Genomic DNA, 22,811 nt, shown 5'->3' with positions numbered 1-22,811 from the left:
CAGTGGCTCAATGGGCATGATAGCCCAGAAATAAACCCACACACCTACAGTCAGCTAATCTTCAACAGAGGAGGCAAGAATATACAATGGAGAAGAGACAGTCTCTTCAGCAAGTGGTGTTGGGAAAGCTGGACAGCTGCATGTAAATCAGTGAAGTTAGAACACACCCTCACACCTACACAAAAATAAACTCAAAATGGCTTAAAGACTTAAACATAAGACATGACACCATAAAACTCCTAGAAGAGAACACAGGGAAAACATTCTCTGATTTAAATCATACCAATGTTTTCTTAGGTCAGTCTCCCAAGGCAGTAGAAATAAAAGCAAAAATAAACAAATGGGACCTGATCAAACTTACAAGCTTTTGCACAGCAAAGGAAACCATAAACAAAATGAAAAGGCAGCCTACTGACTGGGAGAAAATCTTTGCAAATGATGCAACCGCCAAGGGCTTAATTTCCAAAATACACAAACAGCCTCATACAACTCAACCACAAAAAAAAAAAACCCAATCGAAAAATGGGTAGCAGACCTAAAATAGACATTTCTCTAAAGTAGACATAGAGATGGCCAATAGGCACACGAAAAGATGCTCAATATCACAAATTATTAGAGAAATACAAATCAAAACTACCATGAGGTACCACCTCACACAGGTCAGAATGGCCATCATTAAAAATAACAAATACAAATAACAAATGCTGGAGAGGGTGTGGAGTAAAGGGAACCCTCCTACACTGTTGGTGGGAATGTAAGTTGGTGCAGCCACTATGGAAAACAGTATGGAGGTTCGTCAAAAAACTAAAACTAGAGCTACTGTGTGATCCAGCAGTCCCACTGCTGGGCATAAACCTAGACAAAACTATAAAAAGACACACGCACCCCTGTGTTCATAGCAGCACTATTCACAATAGCCAAGACGTGGAAGCAACCTAAATGTCCGTCGACAGATGAATGGATAAGGAAGACGTGGTACATATCTACAACAGAACATTACTCAGCCGTAAGAAGGAATGAAATAATGCCATTTGCAGCAACATGGATGGACCTAGAGATGATCATACCGAGTGAAGTAAGCCAGAGAAAGACAGATATCATATGATATCACTTAGATGTGGAATCTAAAATGCTACACAAACGAACCTATCTACAAAACAGAAGCAGACTCATGAACACAGAGAACAGACTTGTGGTCGCCAAGAGGCAGCGTGTTGGGGGGCGGATGGAGTGGGAGGGAGTGTGAGGTCAGCAGGTGTAAGCGAGCGCGCAGAGAATGGACAGACGGCAGGGTCCTGCTGTAGCGCACAGGGAGCTGCGTTCAACGTCCTGTGATAAACCGTAACGGAAAAGAATATTGTAAGAAAAGGATTTGTATACGTGTATGTGTAACTGAATCACTGTGCTGTGCACCTGAAACTAACACCACATTGTAAATCAACTAGACTCCAGTTTAAAAAACTTTTTTTTAATAAAAAATTTTAAGAAGTCGTAAATGAAATGGAATTGTTTCGTGGGGCAGGTCTTTTTTAACATATAAAATTCTCGCTCTTTTGGTATACAGCGTTTTAAATTTTGACCAGTTCCCCTTAGTGCCACACAACTACGTAACCACTGCAGTCGAGGTACGGGACAGTCCCCTCACCCCAAAAAACTGAATCTGTTTTTAAAAATAATTTTCTGGTGTTCACAGACTTCATTTTGACTTTTTTTTTTTTTTCTTCCCCCTTTTAGAATAAAGTTTCTTAAAAGCAGTGATTCTAGCCCCAGGGGACGATTGGCAATGTCTGAAACATTTTTCACTGTCGCAGCTGGGGGAGTGTTGTTGGCGTCTCAGGGGGAGAGGTCTGTAGTGCCCAGTTGAGAAACCCTGTTTTAGAAAGAACATTCCACTTTCCCTCTGGAAATTCAGATGACATGGTGTTAAAGTTCATTTTTATTGTACAGTGCAGGGTGGAAAAGTCTGTAGATATAACCGATAACGTATCTTTTATACTTTTGGGGAACTAGACTATGAAAATGTATAATGGATTCTTTTAATAGCCATCTGATTTGAAATTACAATTCTCCCTTCCCCTGGGCACTGGCAGTTGACTGTAACTCTGGGTCTTGTGCATGTCTAGATAATCCAGGCGCACGGAGGTGCTGTGGACCCCACGTTCTCGAGCCGCTGCACGCACCTGCTCTGTGAGAGTCAAGTGAGCGGGCTGTTCGCACAGGTGAGTGAGGGCTGAGCTGCGATGGGACCCAGTCTGTCCCTTCCTCTGGACCGTGTTAGCGTCCTGAGTGACTCTAGCGATGATCGTGTTTGGAAAGGACTCTTTTCTACCTCTAAAAACAGAAAATTGTGTCTTACTAATTCTCAGCGGTCTTTGGTGGGATAGATAGATAGCTCTGTGGCCACCAGGCCTCTCTGTGAGGAACGGAGACGGGGAAGTCCCAGGTGGTGCTAGGGGAGCGTAGACGGCCTTCTGCTCCAGGCCAGGGCCGCGCTGAACGAAGAGCGGGCGGAAGCAGGATTTCTTAGCTGCTGGGGGATTCGTACGCAGGCCCGACCCGGTTCGTCCCCCGAGCTTCTGTGCCCCTGCAGAGCAGAAGCTTACCCCTCAGTATCGCCTGCTCTCATCCCCTGAAGCTTCATTTCTTCTCTTTGCTTAAAAACGTTATTTGTAGACAGACGGGTGTCAGTGTGTGTGACACACGGCCTCTGAGGAACCCCTGTTACCGAGTAGGTAGTGGTGCCCCTGGGGAGGTGCCCTGTGCTTAATTTTAGGTGAGCAGTTACCTTCTTTCATGACTTGTGTGCAGGGCCCTCTGTGTTCTCACGGGGCGGTTTTAATTTTGATGATCAGAAATGTCATCTCCTTCCATGACTGCAGTTATTTCCAGGGTTGTCAGACGTGTAGCTCTTCTCCCCGTGGTCGGCTCTTGTTCTTGGGTGGCCAGTAACGTTTTCGGGGTGTGTTAAAATTAACCTGCGACACCTTTGTAGTTCATGACTTCAGTAAATTGAGTGCTAAGCTCGTGAAATTCCTTTATTTATAGGACTCCCATTAAAGGTGGCCTTGTTAGCTGTCCAGCCTTACAGTCTGTGTTTAGCCTGCAGTGAAAACCCCCGAGACCAGCCCGTGCTCTTGCGTTTGCAGGCGGTGAAGGAGAGGAAGAGGTGTGTCACGGCGCACTGGCTGAACGCGGTGCTGAAGAAGAAGCGGCTCGTGCCGCCCCATCGGGCCCTGCACTTCCCCGTGGCCTTCCCGCCCGGGGGGAGGCCGTGCTCCCAGCACGTAAGGCTCACCCCTCCTCCTCTGCCGGGCGGGCCTGTCTGCTCCCGTGTCCTCCGTGGGCTGCGAACGGCCCACGGGCCGGTGCCGAGCACGATAGACATCTTACTTCCTTCTGTTCTCCTGTAACAGTCGTGGCTTCCTGCACAGAGTCGCTCTTTCATTGATCCTCCTAAGTCTTTTGACCCCGTTTCATAAATTCCTGAAGTAAAGCAAGCGTCTTACACCAGAAGTGGCTGCTGTTGGCCAGACGTTGTCACTTGTGGCTTCTCCCACTCGGCTGAGCTCAAAATTGGGATCAGTGAGGAGAGCCGACTACTATTTATACGCTTAATAGTATAACTTCATTAAGATTATCTGAACGGTGTCATAGTAACACAAAAATGGTTTTCCCATATTTGGTATGTTTGTTTTCCGTCCCCTTGCTGGCTGTGTGTGTAACATTTTCACCGTTAACAAAGTTCTGGTTTTGACATTCTTAGAGATGATGTCACTGGGTACCTCTCGTGATGCCAGAGAAGGAACGGAAACAAACGTGTCTATAAAACAACTAAAATGTAGAAGAAAGAGTTGTATTAACTGGGTTAAATTGTTGTTGTATTTTGGCCTTACTTGCTCTTTTTCCTTAGATTATTTCTGTGACTGGATTTGTCGACCGCGACAGGGACGACCTGAAGTTGATGGCTTACCTGGCAGGTGCCAAGTACACGGGCTATCTCTGCCGCAGCAACACGGTGCTCATCTGTAAAGAGTAAGCGTGGTTCTGAAGCCGTCCTTGATCTTCGGTTTATGCACGCTGTAGCGGCTGTTTCAGCAATTCTGCATTTCTTAATATGTCATAGTTTTGTGACGGAAATCAGGGTGTGAAAACCAAAGTCTGTTAACAGGATAGCAACGATATGTATGATATTGCTAGCAGAAGAGTGAAATTAGATGAATTAATGAGATGCAATTTAGCCTAGGTAACAGCAGTAAGGTAAAGGTAGGCCTAGTGATGATCTCGTGACCCATGTGTACGCTTCCTTCCCAGCCGGGGTCGGCTCTACAGAAACATCCCTGCCACTTCTAGCGTGAGAAAATGTGGACTGGCTTTGTTGAATATAAATATAAATTTGAACACAGAGAAGTCTAACATTTAATAAATGTGTTTTCTCTTCCAAAAAAAAAAAGACCGACTGGTTTAAAGTATGAGAAAGCCAAAGAGTGGAGGATCCCGTGCGTGAACGCCCAGTGGCTGGGAGACATCCTCCTGGGGAACTTGGAGGCCCTGCGGCAGATCCAGTGCGGCCGCTACACCGCCTTCAGCCTGCAGGACCCCTTCGCCCCGGCTCCGCACTTGGTCTCAAACCTTCTGGGTACGCGGGGCCGGTCCACGTGGCCGCCGGCTTGCGTGCCAAGCGCCGGTCTTGGCTCCGGCCCTCTCACCCTTCTGGTTGCGCCTCCCATTTCCTCGCCACCCCGTCTTCCTCTGTGCTCTGCCCCGGGTGTTTGTCGGCGTGTGTGTCGGTTTGCTGTTTTCAAACGGGCTCTCAGAGGTAGAAGGGACGCGCAGAAGCCCGCTGACAGGTCTTGAGCCGGCTCTGGTCTGTCCACGGCGCCCCGTGAGCCGTGGCCCGACTGTGCACAGCACAGCACTCGACGTTACCGCCGTCGCCGAGCTGGACGTTACTCCAGAAAACAGGCGTTCAGTTCGAACGCGGCTTTAACGTGCTGTCCCTCAGAGGAGCCCGTTAAGTTCCGGTCTGAACGGCTTCAGTCACGAGAAAGCTCGTCTTCATCTCGAGCCGTGCTCTGCTTGCTTCCCTGTGGCGCACCTGCTGGTGTGACGCCACCGGGTCCTCCGTGGACACGCGCCCTCGCTGCTCAGCGCGGTCGCCGCCCGGCGCGCTGTGGTCCGTGGCGTCAGCCCCCTCGTCGCGGTCGGTTTCTCAGAAGCCGGGCTGTGTGGCCCCCAGGACTGGCCGGGGGGGCAGCACACGCGGGCCGGGCAGCCTCTGCCGCGCTGCGCGCCCCTGCTTCGCTCAGGGCTGCCTCGCACGCAGAGCTAGGCCCCCGCGGCTCTCCGGGAGCCGCCGCCCCTCACTGCAGCTGCTGAGTCACAGTCCTCACACTTTCCCCTTCTTAAAGGTTGTCCGCCAAGCCGCCGTGTGTCCAGGATTACCCGCTCCTGAAAGGGCTTTTTGTGTTGTTGTTGTTCTTGTTGATGGTACACTTCCTTTTTTTTTTTTAATTGGAGGATAGTTGATTTACAGTGTTGTGTAAGTTTCAGGTGTACAGCAAAGTGAATCAGTTCTACGTATATGTGTATCTTCTTTTTTATTTTTTTAAGATTCTTTTCCCATGTAGGTCATTACAGAGTATTGAGTAGAGTTCCCTGTGCTCTGCAGTAGGTCCTTGTTAGTTATGTTTCATATATAGTAGTGTGTGTATGTGTCATGAAAAGGCTTTTGTAACACGGCTTATCTATTTATACAGTATATCTGAAAAGTAACCCGTTTCTCTCTTTAGATGCTTGGAGAGTTCCATTGAAAGTGTCAGCAGAGTTGCTGATGGTATGTCAAGCTAATAACCTTACTTTGGCTGTTACTGTGTATTATACACATGCAGGAGGGATACATTTGTATTTGTAAATTAAAAATTCTTTTAGTAGTTTGTCACCATAACAAATGAGGGCTGTACCTTCTCGCCTGTCGTAGCTGTTTAGTGTACCCTGCGTCTTTTTTTTTTCTTAATTGATGATATTGTCAGTTATTCATATTTGTACACGTTAGGAACATTATCGCTTCAAAGAGCTATACGATTGCTTAAAGAATTGGAGAGCTGAGTGAGTGAGACGACGTGTTTCCATAGGGTCAGGGAGGCAAGAGCTGGGGCGTTAGTGCAGGAGCCCGGACCTCACCGTGATGGGACCGTCCCCACATGTCCCAGGTGGGGTTCCAGCCCGCTGGCTGAGCTCTGATAGGGCACCTTCAGGAGGGACCGTTCTGGACCTGAAGGCCAGCCGTTGTTTGTTACCCAACAAGTGAGGGGGGCCGTCTGCACTCTCATCTCTGATTGAGAGGTCATTGCTTCAAGTAGTAAAACAGAGAGAAAGTGTATTTGTGGACGAAGGTCTGCATAGAGGTGAGGCAGGGGTGAAGGCTGACTGGGGGGGTTCCTCCGGGGCACCGGCTTCCCCCCGCCCTTCGGCTCGGCGTGTCCGCAGGTCAGGGGCTCCAGCTGGTTCCAGGAACGTGGGCGCCCCGCGCCTGGGGACCGGAGCGGCCTTCAGCACCTTGCCCCGCCCTCCAGAGCACTGTGACCTGATCGTCCTGAACCCTCATGGGTGACAGTTCAGGAAGGGTCTCTTTTTGGGGATGTAGCTGCAATGACTTCCAAACTGAGACACAAGACAAAATATTTAAGTGAAAAGTGTTCTGAAAAGTTCAAGGTTGAGGATTAAATCCGTAACGTGAACAGAGAGAGGGGTGAGACGTTTTAAAGAACTGCTGCGTCTGGTGAATAAGGAGGGCGCCAGCCCAGGGCTTCCCTGGAAGGCTCGCATGTGCCTGTCTCTCGGCTGGCGAGGCGTGGTGGGCGCGTGTGTCTCGTACGCGGTGGGGTAGGTGGAAAGCTCTCGGGAGCTACTGTATGACTGGGGAGACTGATTAAAGGAAATCATATTTTAATCACAGGGTGTACGACTACCTCCCAAACTGAAGCAGAATGAAGCAACTAATATCCAGCCCTCTTCCAAAAGAGCCAGGTATGAACAATCGCCTTTTTTTTTTTTTTTAATGGTTGATGAGCTTTTACAGGTTTTAGAAAATGGTGGCAGTTGGGAAAGTTCCTGAAATGTTCACAGTGAATAGGATTTGGAAGGATTTGCTGATTACATCACAGCTTTATCGTGGCACGTCTCATTTCGTTGCTGGAGATAAACAGGGAATAGGCAGTGTTTTTTCCTTTCTTATTAAAAAAACAGTTGAATCTTCTCCTTTAACCAGAAGCGCGCCAGAACCCCTGGTGTGTAAAACATGAGCTGCTGTGGTGGAACGGGGGTGGGGGACTGGGACCCGCTCCGGGCGTCCTCGGTGTGGCCCCGGGAGCCTGCGTCCCGACCCCCGGCCCGGCGGGGTGGGAGGGACGGCGCCCCCTCGGCCGCGGGTCTGTGCAGGGTGGCGGTGTGCAGACCTGCGCTGGCCTCACCTGGTAGAGAGAAGCCGGCGGTTTCGTTAGAACCAGAGGCCCTCCAGCCGCGCTGAGCGAGGTCTTCCTCTCGCCCCGCTCCTCCGCTCTCCCTCCCGCCGTTCCCCACATCCACAGTCTGGGAATTGTTGGATTTCTTAGTAAAAGCCTAATTATGTGATTATGTATGTCATTAAAATGCCACAAGTAAATTTTTTTTAATTGAATAGACTGTCTCAAATATAAGCTAAAAATAGGATTTGAGAAAATTTAAGGAAATGAAAAAGACTGAGGTTTAATTTAAAATGTGTGCTTGAGTCAAACAGCTTTGTTCTGTGCCTTCTGGGTTGAGACGGGGCAGGTGGAAGACACGGGACTAGAGCCCTGGGGGGGGGGGGCTCCCAGGGGCTCCCACTCTTCAGGACCAGCAAGGCCAGTGAGTGGGCGGGGGCGGGACTGAGGAGGAAGTGGGGCGTTGATTGGCTGCTGCCCTTGGAGGTGCCACACACAGTCCTTTTGGGGGTGGCTTTGTGTAAATGGTGGGAAAGAGAAAAAGAGCAGGTAAGTCATTGCATTTTCCCTTTAAGGAAAGAAAACCCCACACACTTAAAGCTTGTTAAAGCTATTAAAATCCCGTTTGCTAAAGAACATTTTTAAGTAAATAATAGGCGTTCTTTTCTATGTGTATTTTATAGAATTGAAGATATACCACCTCCCACTAAGAAGTTAACACCAGAATTGACCCCTTTTGTGCTTTTCACTGGATTTGAGCCTGTTCAAGTTCAACAGTATATTAAGGTGAAATTTTATTCTATTTTGCATAAGGATTTTTAGGAATGTTCCTTTCTGTTTATATTTGCTTTAGGCCAGCAGTCTAATTAAACTAACATTTAATCAGGAATCTCATGTTATAAGTGTTTACAGTGTGTATCTATAAACTGCGGGTCATCATTACCTCATCATTGACTTCCCGCCTCATTCTTGCTACTGCTTCGTACTTAGATACTCGCTTTCTTATTAGGAGAAAAACGATTTAGGTGAGTAGACCAAGAACCATTTCTATAATCATGTGAACATTATTAGCAAGGCCGCTCGGACATCATTTTCATAAAGACATTAGCTTAAAAGAGTAGTTGTGCCTCTTCAGGTTTTCTGATTGAATCTACAGTCTTTCAAGACTTGTTTTCTTGGGTAGCAGTGTAGGCCCAAGAGGCAGTGGTGTATTTGTGTATTTAGATAAATAAACTTCTTGGACGTAACACCAGGAGGGATTATGGGATTTTGTTTTGTTATTTTGGGGACAGGGGAGGGTGATGGTTAAGAATATGAGTTGACCTGTATTACATGGGTTCATACGGTCTACTTTTTTTTTTTTTTTAAGGAAAAGAAAAAATTATAAATGCTATAAGTTTAGTGTAATTTATTTTCTTTACTTTTAAATTTGAGTATAGTTGAAGAGATCATCTTTTATATGTTTATGTCTTCTCAGTCAATTCTTAGGTCATCATTTCTTAAAATAGAGACAGTATTTTAACGTGCCTCAATAACACGCATTTCAGCTTAGAAAGCCTGGGCAGATTTGCTCCTTATGAAACGAGCTGTGTTGTTTTCAGAATTTTACTTATTTGTAGGGATGTCTTATTTAATCTTGATCTGCACAGCATTGATCAGGGAAGTGTACATCGTCGAGCCTAGTTTTCGCTTTCCGCCTACAATGGCGTGGGTTTGGTTTCACCTGCTGCACCATTTTCCATGGCCGACGACCTGTTCATAGTCTTAGACGCGTCCCAGGCCGTGTGCGGCTCCGCAGGCCCAGCTCTCACCTCTGGTCTGTGTGTGTGACCCCCAGAAGCTCTACATTCTTGGCGGGGAGGTCGCCGAGTCTGCGCAGAAGTGCACCCACCTCGTCTCCAGCAAGGTGACGCGCACCGTGAAGTTCCTGACGGCCGTCTCCGTGGTGAAGCACATCGTGACTCCGGAGTGGCTGGAGGAGTGTTTCAAGTGTCAGAAGTTCATTGGTGAGTAGCAGCATCCGCACCTCAGTGAACTTACTCCAAGAAAAAACCCTTTTAATTTGGCATTATCTCCATTTGCATCCCAGCAAACATCTAGTTCATTTTTCAACTCTTTGTTATTTATCCATGTAAATTCATAAACGTATTCCGTGGTCCAGTCATCTGATTGGTATCTTTGCATCTTACCATGAAATGTAACTTGGAAGGTATTGGGGGAAGAGTAAGCTCTGCGTCCCTGCCACGTTGTTTCCCGATGTGAGCGTAGCTCGTTTGGAACGCTGGCCGTCGCATGAGGTTCCACACGCAGCACAGCGCACGGCGGGGAGCCCGGCAACGTCCTGGGAACGTCGGGGCTGGTGGGAGGGTCAGCGCGTCCCTCCCTTGCCCGTCTCCCGCCGTCCAGGGCACCGAAAGTGAAATCCTGTTACTGGCAGTGACACTTAGAGATAGGTTTTTTCTTAGATTAGTCAGTGCACCCAAGTGTTTTTAGAACCTTGCTAATCAGCACAGAGTGAATATGATTCCAAGTGACTTTTCTCCGCGGAATAGATTTGCAGCTTCGTCTCACGTGTGTTTCCTCTGTGAGGGCACTTCACAGCCCATTGCCCTCAGGGCACTGGACAGCACTGTGCTTGCAGGCCGATTAAACAGCAAAAATCACTGACAAAAGCACAAAAATGTGAGGAAAGTAGCACTAAATGGACCACAGAAGGACCCGTGTTCTCAGAATGAGCTGACCCATGGCGAGCACCACCGTGTCGGCCCCAGCGGGACGCGCCACGTGGGCAGCTCTGCCACGTCCACAGAGAACTGGAAAGCACCACAGATGCTGGTTTTGAGGTTACAAATAAATTGTACCGAGTGGGCATAGTCACAAATACAAAATCCACAAATAACGAGGATCAACTATATTATGTAGTGTTTAGAAATTTTCAGTTGAGATTTTAGAAATTTTTTTCTTAAAAGATACTATGAAATATAAAACCTAACAATGCGGGCAGAAGAAGAAAAATGTAGAAACAATACCATAAAAGTAGATTATAACTCTCATGCAAAAGTGAGAGCTAAAGTTCAGAATGAGAGAGTCTGTTCTTTAATTGAAATTTGAGTTGCTTAATTTATCAAGCTTACCAGTCTGTGAAAACAAACATTTTTTACCTGTTTATGAAAGTTAGAACAATTCATATTTGATGGGCAGTTTTAGCTGACTTTCATTTCTTTATGGCCTTATTAATGTTTGCTGTGTTGATTTCTGAGGGTTTATGAGGTGGTTCTGGTCTTAATTATAAACAATATTCAATATTGAATAGTCAAACACATTTCATATTTGATCCCTCAAATTTCAGGATTTCTTAACTTTTCCAGATTGTCATATAGTTGGAATTACACAGGATGCAGCCTTTTCACGTTGGCTTCTTAGTCACATGCATTTATGTTTCCTCTGTGTCTTCTTAGCTCATGTCTTTTTAGCACCAAAGACTATCCCACTGTCTGGATACCCTCAGTTTATTTATCCACTCACCTACTGAAGGGCATCTTGGTTGCTTCCAAGTTTTGGCAATTACAAATAAAGCTGTATTCTGTCTGCAGCTTTTGTGCGGATGTAAGTTTTCAACTCGTTTGGCTAAATACCAAGCAGTGCAATTGCTGAATCATATGAGAGTAGGTTTAGTTTTGTAAGAAACCATCAAACTGTCTCCCAAAGCGTTGGTACCAGTTTGCTTTCCCATCAGCAGAGTTCCTGTTGCTCCACATCCTTGCCAGCATTTGGGGTTGTCAGTTTCTGACCATTTTAATAGTTGTGTGGTGGTACCTCATTTTTGTTTTAATTTGCATTTCCCTGATGACATACCGTGTTAAGCGTGTTCTCATGTGTTTATTTGCTATCTGTATATCTTCTGTGTTCACGCATCTGTTCAGATCTTTTGTCCATTTTCTAACTGGGTTCTCTTATTGTTGAATTTTGAGAGTTCTTTCTTTGTATATTTTGGGTAACAAACAGTCCTTTATCAGATGCATCTTTTGCAAATATTTTCTCCCAGTCTGTGGCCTGTCTTCTCATTCTCTTGACATTGTCTTTGACAGAGTGGAAGTGTTCGATTTTAATGAAGTCCAGGTTGTCAGTTATTTCTTCCATGGATCATGCCTTTGGTTTTGTATCTAGTCATCACTGTACCCAAAGCCATCTTGGTTTTCTCCTGTTATCTTTTAGGAGTTTTAGTTTTGTGTTTTACATTTAGATCTGTGGTCTGTTTTCAGTTACTTTTTGTGAAGGTGTAAGATCTGTGTCTAGATTCAGTGTGTGTGTGAACATCCACTTGTCTGTCCCCTTGCGCTCGCTGCCTGTGCTCGTAGGCAGAGTGGGGGTCTGCACTGAGCTCTCGTGGTGTCCATCCATCTGTCCTTTCACCCAGAGCTTTACAGTGCGTCTAGAAGTCGGGTCCTCAGTCTCCCAGCTTTGCTCTTCTTGAGTTGGCTGTGCTGTGCCTTTTGTGTTGTCATAGAAACTTTAAAATCATTTAGCTGATATCCACTAGTCATTTACTTTTAATACAGACTTGAGACATTTTGTTTTGCCAAAAGTTTACATTTTGAGGTTGTTCCTGAAATTTCTCAAGAAGAATACTAACCTTAGGTTATTAGTTCTGGCAGTTAGTATCTGAAATTTTGCATTGTGATTCATTTCTTACTTTTTTCCATCTTTTAACGTTTTATGGATTTTTTTTAAAACCAATTTGGCTTTTGAATTTAAAAAAATTTTTTGAAATGATCAATCAATCAATCACCCAGTTGCCTATATAGTACAGACATAGCTTCTTTTTCCTGACCCATTAGAGAGTCCGTTGCCCAAATAATGCTCCGTTATCCCCAACACCTCAACGCGTGTTTCCTACAGACAGACAAGGACGTTCTCGTAGATGGCGCGGCACGGCCAGAGTCAGGAAATCAGCATCGATCCATCGCTGCCGCCTCATCCTGACGTCCTCATCCCCATTCAGATCCGCCCGTTGTCTCAGCGTCGCCCCTTAGAGAAGGACCTAGTTGTGAATCACACGTTGCGTTTAGTCTCCTTGAGTCTGGGAAGGGCCCCTTGGTCTGTTCTTGTCACTTGAAGAAGACGACGTCTGGTCAGTTAGGTCGGTCACTGTACAGAACGCCCTCCGTCTGATGTGTGTGCTGTCTCCTCCCGAGGGGGGGCAGGTGGCGTCTGTGGCGGGACCGTCACATGGCTGCCGTCTCCCCCCACCTCGCATCCTGCCAGGGGCTGCACGGTGCGGGCTTGTCGTCCTGCGGCTGGTTTCACGGTGGTCCCTCGGCGCAGGTGCAAGCCGGCCAGGCTTCTTGACGAGTCATTTATGGGAAGCACTTTGAAACTTTGCAGATACTGCTGTTCCCTGTCAGACTTTTGATTTAGTCCCTTATTTCCCCACGCGCTCTCCTTTCTATCTCGTTGTTATCGTCTTGTTGTCACCGACCCTCACATGGTCCCCACGGTGACCAGGGATTGCCGCTCAGGCTGGCTTCCGCGTCCACCTCTCCTGTCGGGTTGACCACCTGGTAGCTTTTGGCAAAACAAGAATGTTCTAGGCTCACCTTATGCTCTTCTGCCCTGGTTCCGCACCAGCGTTTTCCCAAGGATCCCCGAGTCCTTTCAGTGTAAACTGGGCACGGACGGACGGTGCTCGTGGCCCTTGGGTGTTGCTCCTGCTGCAGCCTCTTTCCACTTCCTGTGTCTGTCTGGCCGATGCCAGTCTATCTGCCACCACAGGCTTCGTCCTTGTTTCCTCCCGTCCTTTGTCTGTAATCCTTTCTCCAGCAACAGTGAGAAGCCCGGCTTCCTGTGTCCTAGTGAACACGTTAAGTGACTTGATCAGCTGCACTGTACACAGTCAGCCCCATGCCGGCCACCGCTGCCCCCGGCACTGCAGCCCCGACTGGGCTCTGACGCCCTCGGGGCCCGACTGACAGCTTTAAACCTGGATTGTTCAACAAGGGGTAGGGGGTAATTTTGGAATTTTGCATTTAATTTATATAGTTTGAGACACCAATTTTATAATCATCTCTTTCTGGAAGACCCATGTCCTTTGTGCTGCTGTGAAAAGTTTAATTTTCAGGTTGACTCTTTCTACAGATTCTTAGCAAGTTAATGCAACTCTGCTGCTCCTTTTAGAAAACCAAAATGTCAGCATCTCCTCTGGGACAGGATTGTTTTAGCTACTTTGTTATATTTCAGTGTCATTGTCTCTTATCATAAATATTAACTACTTCTTGGTACTCCCTCATAGTTCTCCAGAAGGCATATCAACCTTGATTTTGCCGTGGACACTTACTTACATTTCAGATATATCACTTCAGGGACTTCCCTGGTGGTCCAGTGGTTAAGACTCCGTGCTCCCAATGCAGGGGGCCCAGGTGCGATCTCTGGTCGGGGAACTAGATCCCTAAAAAAAAAGATCCCACATGCTGCAACTAAGACCTGGCACACCCTAAATAAATAAATATTTAAAACAAAACAAATATATCACTTCATGCATCAGTACATTTTTGTTCATTTTTTAATTCATTTTTTTAGAAATTCTTATCGTCTTCCACCTAAACCAGTATAGTGCCTTAGTTATCTGCTGATAGCTGATCCATTTTGTATTTCTAGCAGTTGTTAAATTTCAGCATTTCTTTAGTGACCATGATTGCTCTTGCCCAGTGGTCCTTGAGCTCAGAATGGTTTTTACATTTTTAAGGCATTGTTTCAAAAAAAAGAAGGGCATGTAACAAAAGTATGTGGTCTACAAGGTGTGTCATCTGACTGACCCCGACCCTAGACTCTCCCGGCTTTGGGCTGTGTTACACAGTTTGGTTATTATGATGAAATGAAGAAGAAATAATTTTCTGAACGAGATGTATTTTCATAAGAAGATTAAAATATTTTGTGATCTTTACCTTTTGACAAATTAGATATTTCTTAAAAATTCTTAAATCTTCAAAATTTGGTAAAACATTCTTTATAGATTGCTGTACATATTCATAGATTTAAAAGGAACGTGTTTTTGGTAAATCTCAGCTAATTGAGTCTCATGGCTCTGGAGCCAGGACTGGAGCTCTTGCCCCGGGTCTGTGGGCTTGCAGAGCTGTGAGCGCCCTGGGACCGTGTGACATTACAGCTGAGGGGTGTGGAGGGGTCAGAGCTCTCAGTATGCTAAGAAACACTGACCGAGGAGGGACAGTGTCTTCGGCCAGTTTTCAGGAGAAAAGTAACTGACAAATACAACAGGTGAGGCTTTTGTTCCCAGGTGTCACAGGTAACTGTGAGCCGTGAATCACACGCACCTGCCTGGGGGCGGCCTGGAGCGGGTGGCACTGTGCGTCCCGGGCGCCGTGCACTGTTGGCACAGTGGGCTGTTCTCCTTTCCAGATGAGCAGAACTACCTTCTCCGAGACGCTGAGGCCGAGGTGCTTTTCTCCTTCAGTCTGGAGGAGTCCTTGAGGAGGGCACGCGTGTCTCCGCTCTTCAAGGTACGCTTGGAAGGGAAGTGAGATGAGGCCCCCGGACGCGACAGCTGCTACAGCTGTGGGCAACAGCGAGGGCCTCCGGAGAGCCGGGCCCCCGTCCCCACTGCACGGGCGGTCCTCCTCGCGCACGGTGTTTCTGGAGGTCTTCGGCACCTGCAGGGTCCTGCTGTTTACCACAGCTAAAAGAATCCATACAAAGTTAAATAAATAGATTAGAGGTATGCATTACAGATACCCGGTTCAAAGAGTTATGTGTATGAATAGGTAGGAGACATTTAAATTGATTTTTTTGCTTTTAACAACTTACATTACTTAATACTATTCTCATTAAATGTATACTCAGCTAGAGAATGGAGACCATTCTTGGGAACATATTAATTGAATCTGTGCCTAATAATTCTAGACTAGAATATTTAAATATTTGTAAGATAAGATAGAACACTCTGGAAAACTGTCTTTGTATCAAACAGTGGCTTAGTAAATTAATAAAGATAATCATTTTTTTATCCTTCTTAAGGAGCCAATTTAGGAATCAGAAATGATTTGCAATACTGAGTTAAGAGTATTTTTACCTAAGATAGTCTGATTTTTCTAAGTATTTGAGGAGTTTAAAACAAAATAGTATTTTGGGTACACTTAGGAGCAAGGGTGTTAGAAAATTTTAACCAGCAAAATCATTTCCTGTCTGTTTGAGCTTTACAGTTTAGAATTTTACAGAAATTGAGAAAACGTCCCTATTCTTGCTTTTACCGCAGAGTACTTCATGTCTTTTAGGAATGTAAGTTCCTAAAATGTAATTTTAAGTTGCTTACATTGTAAGAATGTAAGTTGCTATCAATAAGTATAGGTCGTACCTAACATATGGAAGTGCTGAAGTTATTTCCGAATTTACACGCCTGGAGTCTCCCAGGCCCACTTCAGGTTGGGACTAGCAGGGGCTAGTACGTGTATCCCCATGAAATTAGACATTCTGTCAAAAATCCCAGGGTAGAATGAGCAATTACGTACACTAAAAATTCAATTTAAAAAACATAATACCCATATTTTCATTTTATTTTTAGGCGAAATATTTTTACATCACTCCTGGAATCTGCCCGAGTCTTTCAACTATGAAAGCGATTGTGGAATGTGCAGGAGGGAAAGTACTGTCTAAACAGCCGTCTTTCCGGAAACTCATGGAACATAAGCAAAATAAGGTGGACAGAAGTAAAATACGCTGTTGAATTCATCATCGTCACGTATACGAGCCGTTGTTTAGTAACCAATGATTTTCTTTTCATTAGAGTTTGTCAGAAATAATTTTAATATCCTGTGAAAATGACCTTCACTTGTGTCGAGAATATTTTGCCAGAGGAATAGGTACGGTTTATTCCTCTTGCTCTGTATTGAGAGTGTGTCAGTGCACACACAGCAGTGCATTTGTTTAACGGTTTTTGTTTTCACTCCTTTCAGACGTTCATAATGCAGAGTTTGTTCTGACTGGCGTGCTCACACAGACACTGGACTACGAATCATATCCTTTGAAAGACAGACGTGTGGCGCAGCAAGCCTCTCGTCGTTAACACCGGAGCCCTGTGTGCTCCGTGTCTCCACGAATTAGGGAATTTTTGCCAGGGTTGGTGATAAAAGTGATAAAAGACCCCTTACATTTTTGGAGATTTTGTTTTTATACGATATGTGCTCTTACCTCTCTCCAGGTTTTTTCCTACCTTTGGGTGATTGGGGGTGTCATCTCAGGGCCCCTTTTCTTGCGTCTGTAGCCTGAAAGGAGCCTGAGTCATTCTGCCCCCGGATGGTTGGAGCCCCGCCCGGGTGGATGGCTCAGAGTCGCAGGGGTTGGCGAGGGCTTGGGCGCCCGAAGCGCACCACCTCAGCGGCCTGTATTGGATGCTGTCACTAGTTTGCATTGTGTTTGTTTGGAAGTTGTTTTCCTCAACAAGCTTACATATAAATTTAACTGACGTACCTGCGCTGGTGACTGGAGCCCGGCGCACGGGTCTGGCTGTGTCAGCTGCCGGATGGAGTGGCCCCCGCTCCCTTCACAGACGCCCTTGTTTTCCAGCTGCTGTCTTCGGGGACAAGCATTTTAAAGCAGGAAGACAAATATATTAAATATACTGCATCTTATTAAGATGTGCAATTTTATTCTGATGAAACATAAATTATGTTTTGTATTATATGACTTTAAGAGCCCACATTAGGTTTTATGATTCATTTGCCGGGTTTTTAAATGTTTTCACAACACTGTTAATGGAACTTTAGCTGCAAATAAAATGGTGTAAATAAAGACCTTGCTATCTCTAAATTATGGATGTTAAAGATTTGAAATGTTTTGTACTTTTATTTCTTACACTCTTTTCTTTTATATTGATATCTTGCCCACATTTTAAATAAATGTACTTTTGAACTTAGAATTGAGTGGTCCTTCTTTGTTATTACACATTTTTTGTATAATTTATATGATTTGCATTAAACTGGATCCCATTTTAAGTAATTTCAAGGCAAAATATTTTCTAGTAAATTTTCTCCTAAAGAAATAATTTCTGGAAGGTAGCCATTTTCTGTCAAGGTAATAAATAAATTCCTGGGCAGAGGCATATTCAGAATATTTAGCAATTACTACAAACAGGCACCAACCAGCCAGAATCGTTAATACCACAAAAACCCATATATATATCCCGCTTCTATTCCAGGTATGGTTCTAATACACGTGCTGTTGGGTTGTAGGTACAGAAGCATACTGGAGACTACCATCTTATCAGTAACTACTAACATATGAATATATAATACAGTACATTTATTAATATATTCAAGAACGATACTGTCACAGAGGTTCAGCACTGCCCTCACATCACTGCTCATCAGGTGTGTTCCTGAAACACTGGATTTGCCTCCATAGCAATGTCTGAGATGTCTCCCTAGAAGTAGTTGTGATCTACTCCAAAGTCTACTCGCCAACTGCACAGTCTCTACAGTTTAATTCTTGAACACAGTTTAAGTGGAGCACGTGCATTAAAAAAGTTAGTGAACTCCCCATCCCAGGAATTCTCAGCATTCCCGTAAGGCTCTGACGTTGGTTACACACATTGAAGACATCATTACTTTAGGTGTTCTCCCAACTCTGATGGTGGAACCACATGGAGTTACTCCTACCAATGGGAAGGAAATCGCCCACGACTTCACAATTTTAAAGTCAGGCTCAACACCTTCAACCTTACCTGTGCCATCTCTAAAGCCTTGACCTGTGGCAACTTCCTAGTGACCCAGCTGCTGCCATGTGGGTACACCTTCACTCTCTCTCAACACGAGTGATTGATACGCTGATTGTCTACTGGAAACATTTATCTGTTGAGCTCTTTAAAATACACCCGAACAGCAGTTTTGTTCAGATGTACCACATGCTGGCACTTGTATTTTTAACAAACTGTATCTCAAACTGTGTGTACATTTTAGCTCATACTTTTGTACCTAAGCAAACTTAGGGATACTTACCTGTAGAACTGACCTTTTCTCCTCACGTACAACAGGTGGAATGAGTGTTGATATGAAATAATTTAGAATCTGTAAAATCCCAGAAGTACAGAAGAGTTTCGTAAGTTGGAACAAAATCTTGATCGCCAAGTATTCAGAATACGGCCCTCCTCCTTACACCTTGAAGAAAAGTGAAGATAATGATGGAATAAAGGCCTTCTGGGTAGAGTATATGCATCTGTTCAGTCTTCAGTGGAGATGGGGTTTGTTTAACCAACATGCAAGTATGACTGATTTGATTAACCTTTCAATGAGTGTTTTTTTCAAAAACTGCCAAGAATAACCCTTAAAAACTCCAGGAGCTGTCTGCAGCCAACTGGCTTGCACAGCTGCTAAGCATTGATTTGGTGGCTCAGAGGAAGGTACATGTGAGCATTTAAGAATAAAGTAAATCAACTTCTTAGAGAAGTTGATTACATTAGAAAATTATTTCTCCTAGGAATAGAAGTCTTTCACTTAGTCCTGTTGTTTTCGTCTGGCTCAAGGTTTTTTAATAGAAATGCAAACCACATACGTAATTTTAAAGTTCCTGGTAGCCACAGTAAAAAAGCTTTTAGATTTAGTTTCTAAAATTTTATTTGATATATCTAAAATATTGTTTCATTTACAAGTAATATTTTTAATTGAGTTTTACTTTTTTCTTTTTTTATATTTCATACCACTTACAGTTTAAAAAGATTTATATACCCGTTATTCTAAGGGTAAGGTGTTTTCCAGTAACTGAGTTAGTGCCAACTTTTTAAAATTAATTTTTATTGGAGTGTAGTTGATTTACAATATCGTGTTTCAGGTGTACAGCAAAGTGAATCAGTTATACATATACGTATATCCACTCTTCTTTAGATTCTTTTCCCATATAGGTCATTACAGAGTACTGAATAGAGTTCTCTGTGCTGTACAGTAGGTTCTTATTATCTATTTTATATATAGTAGTGTGTGTACGTCAATCCCGATCTCCCAATTTATCCTTCCTCCATCGGTGTTAATTTTAAGTTAAAATTCACGAAACTGAGATCGACAGCTCAGCTCCTCACTCACGCCAGGCGCGTTTCCAGTGCCCGGTGACCGGGTGTAGCTGGTCACCTGTGAGGAGTGTGAGCCATCTGTATCCCGTCTCACTCTGCAAACAAGGGTGGAAGAAATGTGAACGCCACTGAAGACGACATACGTGCTGCATCCAAATAAGCCCAGGATCGTGTCTCTGTGCAGACAAAAGCACAGGACTTTGAATCAAGAATCAAGATGACGGAATAGAAAGACATGGAGCTTGCCCCCTCCCACAAATACATCAGAAGTACATCTACACGTGGAGCAGCTCTCACAGAGCACCTGCCGAGCCCTGGCAGAGAATCTCAGACACCCAGAAGTGCAAGGAAGATCTCCACGTAACCCTGTAGGATGAAGGGAAAAAAGGAAGCAGGACAGGACCTGCGCCCCTGGGAGGGAGCTGCGAAAGAGGAAAGGTTCCCGCACCCTGGGAAGACCCTCGCTCACGGGGAGATCAGCCGGGACAGAAAGGGGGCTTCAGAGGCTCAGAGCAGAGCAAGGCAGCCGGTGTGCGGCAGGCAGAAGAGAGAGACCAGCACAGAGGGTCCGTGCTACCTCCCTGCAGACCCCAGCCTGAAACACACACCTGCTGGTACGTGCGGGGTTTGGGGGCTGAAACTCAGGCTTCAGAGGACAGACCAGGGGAGAGGACTGGGGTCGGCTGCACAGACACAGCCTGAAGGGGCTGGAGTGCAGTATGGGCCGTGCGGAAGAAGCCCAACCCGCCACAGAAGCGAAGCGTCATTGTTAAGGGGCACACGAAGGGAAGGGTGGGGCCCGCCGGAGCAGCCGCACTCTGCGTGCTCACAGCCAGCTCGCACCGCCGTTGGAACCCCATTGTTAACACGCGTGCAAAGGGAGGGGTGGGCCCCCCAGAGCAGCCTCTTTCTCCGCGCTCTCAGCCAACACGGCGCTGCCTTCACCGGCTCTGGGAGCACACGCAAGAGCCAGTGCGCTGTCCACACGCCGAGGCGGGGCTGAAATCAGAGCCCTCTCCCTGTGGCTGTACAATCCACAGATTTGTGCCACTGCCGCCAGCTTTGCAAACCCAGTGCTGAGTGGACAACGGGCGCTTCCGTGGCTGGGACAGGCCTGGCCTTAGCAGCTGTGGGCTCTGTGTGGGTGCACACGTGGGGCGGGGCCGGGGTCTGGGCTGTTTCCGTAGCTCCCACGGCAGGTCTAGGTGCATAACTACTGCAGTCCTGGTACCTGACTTCAGTGGACCTGCACTGGTGGTTTTGTGAACACAGTGCCTGAGGGACACCAGGGCCAACTGCCTGCATCCCCACCATGGAGGCGAGGCCGAGAGGAGTGCCAACAACAGTGCATTTTGGGAGCCCACGCAATGGGTGACAGGTGCCACCAGGCAGTGTGCTCTGCACGCGGGGACTGCTCCAGCGGGGGAGTACTCAGTGGCAGCACTCCAATCCTGCCCACCCCACACTGCAGCTTAAAAACGGATCCAGGGGCTTCTGCTCCAACAGCTGGGGAGTAGACCCTGCCCCCAACAGGGCAATGACAACCACAGAGCAAAGAGGAGGCCCCGCTCAACATCCGGGCAGGCTCTGGTCACCACACCACCAGTCACACCCCCTTTTCAAGGGGATAACAGCCAGGACACACTGAGGAAAGAGGCGGCAGGCATCCGTACTCGAAACAGTCCTCGCACCAAAAATATTAAACCTATGCAAGCTACACAGGGAATCTCCCACATAAAAATAGCCCTCCAAGACCACAGTAGATAATTGTTTCTCCTAAACTCATAGAGAAGCATAAATAAAATGAAAAAGCAGAGGCATTGCTCCCAGTTAAAAGGTCAAGAGAATTCCCCTGAAAGAACAATGAAACAGACCTCTTCAGTCTAATAGACACCAAATTCAAAAAGGAGATAATGAAAATACTAAAGGAATTAAGAAGGGCTATTGATAGAGATACAGATTACTGTTATCAAGGAACTAGAAACTATAAAGAGGAACCAAAAAAAAATTAGAAAATTCATTTGCCAAGATGAAAGCTAAGCTTAAGGCAATAAAAGGCAGATTGAATAATGAAGAATGAATAAGTGATCTGGAAGACAGAATAATGGAAATCATCTAATCAGAACAGCAGACAGAAAGCCAAACGAAAAAAAAAAATGAAAGCAATATAAGAGACCTATGGGATAATATAAAGCGTGCCAATCTACACATAATAGGGATCCCAGAAGGAGAAGAAAGAGAAAAGGGGACTGAAAATGTATTTGAAGAAATTATGGCTAAAAACATCCCAAATCTAAAGAAGGAAACAGATATCCACATACAGGAAGCACAGAGGTTCCAAACAAGATGAACCCAAACAGACCTACACCAAGACATAATTAAAATGGCAAAAGTTAAAGGTCTCTAAAGGCAGCAAGAGAAAAACAAAGAGTTAATGACAAGGGAACCCCATAAGGCTACCAGCTGATTTCTCTATAGAAACATTACAGGCCAGAAGGGAGAGGGAAGATATATTCAAAGTCCTGAAAGAGAAAAATCTGCAACCTAGGATACTCTACCCAGCAAGATTATCATTTAGAATAGGAGAGAGAAATAACTTCTCAGACAAGCAAAAACTAAAAGAATACAGCAATACTAAACCTGTCCTAAAGGAAATATTGAAAGGTCTTCTCTAAATAGAAAAGAAGCAAGAATCTATAGGAAAGAGAAAATCACAATTGGAAAGTAAATCACTTAAATAAGCCAGTACACAGATTAAAAAAAAATTAAAAAATAAGATTTCTGTGAAAGCAATGACAACCCCAATGAACAGCAAAAGGATAGGCATGCAGACGTAGAAGAGGACGTCAAAATCATAAAATATGGGGAAGGAGAGTAAGAAAATGTATATATATATTTTTCAGAATGTGTTTGAGCCTGTATGACTACCAGTCTAAAGCAAATAGATATTGGAAGGGGTTAACATACTTGAAAAACAGGGTAGCCACAAATCAAAAACATATAATAGATTCACAAAAACCAAAGAAGAGAACACAAGCATAATACAAAAGAAGATCAAACTCAAAAAGAACAAAGAAGAAATACAAAATCAATTCGAAAACAAGGTTTAAAATGGCAATAAATACATATCGATAATTACCTTAAATGTCAATGGACTAAAGGCTCCAATCAAAAGACACAGTGGCAGACTGGATAAAAAAAAACATGAGCCTACAACATGCTGCCTACAAGAGACCCACTGTAGGGCAAAGGACACAGATTGAAAGCGAGGGGCTGGAGAAAGA

General features: G+C 45.3%; 1 protein-coding gene and 1 long non-coding RNA gene across 22 annotated transcripts in view; one reads left to right on the top strand and one right to left on the bottom strand.

The window, feature by feature from the left end:
* Positions 1-17,385, top strand: part of PAXIP1 (PAX interacting protein 1) — a 48,013-nt gene extending 30,628 nt beyond the window's left edge. For 3 of the 4 annotated variants that reach the window (XM_082398938.1, XM_082398937.1, XM_082398940.1), the window contains 13 exons: positions 2,124-2,219; positions 3,147-3,284; positions 3,911-4,032; positions 4,452-4,636; positions 5,790-5,833; positions 6,956-7,026; positions 8,144-8,246; positions 9,298-9,466; positions 14,874-14,974; positions 16,033-16,167; positions 16,255-16,330; positions 16,424-16,488; positions 16,921-17,385. In XM_082398938.1, the coding sequence (XP_082255064.1) occupies positions 2,124-2,219; positions 3,147-3,284; positions 3,911-4,032; positions 4,452-4,636; positions 5,790-5,833; positions 6,956-7,026; positions 8,144-8,246; positions 9,298-9,466; positions 14,874-14,974; positions 16,033-16,167; positions 16,255-16,330; positions 16,424-16,488; positions 16,921-16,932 (1,317 nt within the window). In that variant the 3' untranslated portion in view covers positions 16,933-17,385. The remainder of the gene's footprint in view (positions 1-2,123; positions 2,220-3,146; positions 3,285-3,910; positions 4,033-4,451; positions 4,637-5,789; positions 5,834-6,955; positions 7,027-8,143; positions 8,247-9,297; positions 9,467-14,873; positions 14,975-16,032; positions 16,168-16,254; positions 16,331-16,423; positions 16,489-16,920) is intronic. The other variant, XM_082398939.1, reaches the window with a different exon arrangement.
* The window catches only part of LOC309631991, a 41,404-nt gene that overhangs the window by 4,478 nt on the left and 14,115 nt on the right, over positions 1-22,811 (bottom strand). For 6 of the 18 annotated variants that reach the window (XR_014246665.1, XR_014246674.1, XR_014246675.1 and 3 more), the window contains 5 exons: positions 18,477-18,622; positions 16,938-17,040; positions 14,789-15,150; positions 13,799-13,905; positions 7,040-7,469 (listed from right to left, as the gene is read on the bottom strand). This is a non-coding gene — a long non-coding RNA (uncharacterized lncRNA). Of the gene's footprint in view, positions 1-7,035; positions 7,470-11,597; positions 13,310-13,794; positions 13,906-14,788; positions 15,151-16,680; positions 16,850-16,937; positions 17,041-18,463; positions 18,623-22,811 lie in introns of those variants that run through there. The other 12 variants (XR_014246666.1, XR_014246667.1, XR_014246668.1 and 9 more) reach the window with 9 other exon arrangements.

The sequence above is a fragment of the Balaenoptera borealis genome (genome assembly GCF_965194805.1).
Source record: "Balaenoptera borealis genome assembly, chromosome: 7".
Lineage (NCBI taxonomy): Eukaryota > Metazoa > Chordata > Mammalia > Artiodactyla > Balaenopteridae > Balaenoptera > Balaenoptera borealis.
The sequence above is the reverse complement of the archived record's forward strand: the minus strand, read 5'-3'. Positions and strand labels throughout refer to the sequence as shown.